The 2666-nt window shown below is 34.3% G+C and overlaps 1 protein-coding gene across 1 annotated transcript; it reads right to left on the bottom strand.

Moving 5' to 3' along the window:
- Positions 1-819: 819 nt before the first annotated feature.
- LOC150024151 (uncharacterized) lies at positions 820-2301 on the bottom strand. The gene is made up of 4 exons (XM_090296756.1): positions 2060-2301; positions 1740-1977; positions 1481-1636; positions 820-1398 (listed from the first exon to the last, which is right to left on the bottom strand). The coding sequence occupies exons 1-4, from the start codon at positions 2225-2227 to the stop codon at positions 941-943; spliced, it is 1020 nt and encodes a 339-aa protein (XP_090152882.1). The 5' UTR covers positions 2228-2301; the 3' UTR covers positions 820-940.
- Between the last annotated feature and the right edge of the window lie 365 nt (positions 2302-2666).

The raw sequence follows: 2666 nt of genomic DNA, 5'->3' as shown, positions 1-2666 counted from the left end.
ACTCAGATTTTCACAGTCCCCACAACCCATAAACTTTGCAGGTTCGTCAGGACCTTTCCTTCTGTTTTTTATCTAAAGCATATTTACAAATTTTAATTTTGTAGACTCAGAAGATACAAGAAACATTATCATAGATAATAATACATGAGTTTCAGAAATTTAACACGACATGAAAAGAAGCACACCAGCTAAAACTTATAAAACTGAAAAAATACCTTCAGAGTGAAAGTGCACCCCTGCACTCCACAACACTGCAATAGTAATGAGACCTCCTTCCAAAGATTTATTAGGAGGTGCTCACACTGGAAAAACTTATGTCAACATTTTGAATGATTTTTTTATATAGTAAGGTTTAGAAATATAAAATCATGACATAGCTAAAGAAAATACTAATATCTTCTATATCTTTGAATCTTACTCCCCAATTTACATCAGCACCCACAGTCTTGCTTTCCTGCAGAAATGTAGATGTCATCTTAAACAAGTTGATCAGGAAAGAATAATAATCACAGGAGGAGAAAGTGACAGAACAACACATTTGAGTTAGAAATTTAAAGTAAAGTGTGAAACCACCAGCCAGTGGCACAGTTATTTCACATCATGTTGTGGAACATAGCACAATCAATCATTTTGAATTTTGCACTCAGCTATCAGTATGGTACACCACCATATTCTCTAAGCCAAATTTGACGAAAGAACGCATAGAAAGAAAAGAACAAATAAAAGGTTTAATGAAACAATTTGAAAATTTTATTCATTAGAAGGTACAATACAATATATTCGTAGTGTACATGTACAATCAAAGATCGATAGCCTTATCTAATGACCAAAAAGCTAATAAACTATTATCTAATGTTCAAAAGCTGATAAACTAAATAATAGTGTTATCCACAGCAGGTCCCCTTGGTGTCAGATTTCATTGCAGCATCAAAAGATATCTCTATGCATTACCCTCGGAATGAGTTGAAGGCGGTGGATGATCAGAAAAAATACCATCCAAGGTTTCCATGCTTTCTAATGAAAAGTTTGACCAGTACCCCGTATCTAAAGCAAAATCAATGTGTGATAGATCCATGTGTGACTGGTGGTTCTGAGTTTCCATGTGAAGGGTGGAATCCTCATTTGGTATGTAATTTTTCAGACTTTGAGGCATAGGAGAGGAGTGCTGGTTAGTATCTGAATTGATAAGAGAATTGCGAAAGCTGTCTTTAGAAGTAATCTCTTTTTCAGGATCAACCACCATAACTCTGTTTTGACCGTGAGAAACAAGCTCCTTATTACACGTTGTAGAAGCAGGCTGAAAAAATTGATTGGTGATCATCACAGGATGTGTTTCAAGAATTGGTGAGTTGGTGGAAATCTGTGCTTGATTCGTTGACAATGGAAGCACCTGTAGACCTGAGGATAAAGTAAGACCGTAAAAATTAAATGAAGAACACGACAATAACACTGTATAGTTAATACCGACAAACAATTATACCTCGGTGTTGGTTTTTCTTTCCCGGTGGCCTTCCGCGAGGTCTTTTTGCAATTGTAGGCTCATTCATTGGTTCACTTTTTTTTCTCTTCTTATACAGCTGCACATTGCACGGGTTTGGGTTCTGTACATAAGCGGTGGTAGTAGCAGTACACACACCTAACAAAAACAAAACCAAAATTACTCGCAGATAAGAGTTAAAAACATAAAAACACCATTCCTGATTTTGAAATGACGATTAAACAGGGAAAGAAGCTTTTACCAGAAGGGTTTTGATGAAAAGTTGCAGAGGGTACATTGCTAACAGGGACGTTCACCGGGATTGGCCTCTGAAAGGCGTTGTAAGTGTTGACGGCATTGTGCATGTCCTCCATCAGATTCTGAATTCTACATTTTTCTTGAACGATCGCACACCTCTCTTGATCCAAGATCATCTTTTCTCGTCTCAGAGATATATAATCAGCGAGTATTTTGGCCAAATTAAAGGAAGTGTTGGATGACTAGAAAACAAAAATTGAAGAATTAAAGAGACGTTCATAGAAAGAATGAGTAAAAGAGTTGTTAATGGAGGAAAAGTGAAACCTTGCCGAATGGGGAAGCGGCGAAGAGGGAGGGTGCCTCCATGCGCAAGGTGGCTCGTGTTTGTGATAAATTGTTGGCACAGTGATCTACTATGAATGCAACTTGAGAAGGAGAAATATTAATCTTTCCCATTGAATCTTCCACTTTCACTGTTTCTTGCATCACCATGGTTTCTTCTTCTTCTTCTTCTTTTTCTTCTTCTCTCAGAGTGCCCAATTTCAAACTTGGAAGAATAAGAGAGGGACTCTTCACTTATTTATACCTACTGACCAGGGTCTTCATTGCAATCTTTCTTTCTCTAAATATTTTCTTTTTTTTCCCTTTTTAGATTTCATTTTCCTTTTTTAACTTCTATAACCTCGTCATTTCAAAGCGAAATAAATTCTATTAATCTAATAGAATTAAAAATAATAAAATAACCTCATCTTTAACTTTTATAATATTTAGTATTTTATTATAATAAAATAAATAATTTTAAAAAAAATAAATGTTAAATAAAATAAATTCTATTAATCTAAATTTCTATGTTTAATACATTAATTTATTTTAATATATTTTTATTTTGAAATATAATTTTCTATTTATTAAAAATTTAGAATAATCTTTT

This window comes from Phaseolus vulgaris, chromosome 10, assembly GCF_051622355.1.
Source record: "Phaseolus vulgaris cultivar YP4 chromosome 10, ASM5162235v1, whole genome shotgun sequence".
NCBI lineage: Eukaryota > Viridiplantae > Streptophyta > Magnoliopsida > Fabales > Fabaceae > Phaseolus > Phaseolus vulgaris.
Note: the sequence above shows the minus strand (reverse complement) of the source record. Positions and strands in the feature narration are given on the sequence as shown.

Excerpts from the sequence above, each read along its gene's own strand:
- LOC150024151 (XM_090296756.1), bottom strand. The coding sequence starts at position 2,227 with ATGGTGATGCAAGAAACAGTGAAAGTGGAAGATTCAATGGGAAAGATT. Across the intron at positions 1,978-2,059 it reads CCGCTTCCCCATTCGGCAAG|TCATCCAACACTTCCTTTAA; the intron begins GTTTCACTTTTC and ends TTTGTTTTCTAG. Across the intron at positions 1,637-1,739 it reads TTTTCATCAAAACCCTTCTG|GTGTGTGTACTGCTACTACC; the intron begins GTAAAAGCTTCT and ends TGTTTTTGTTAG.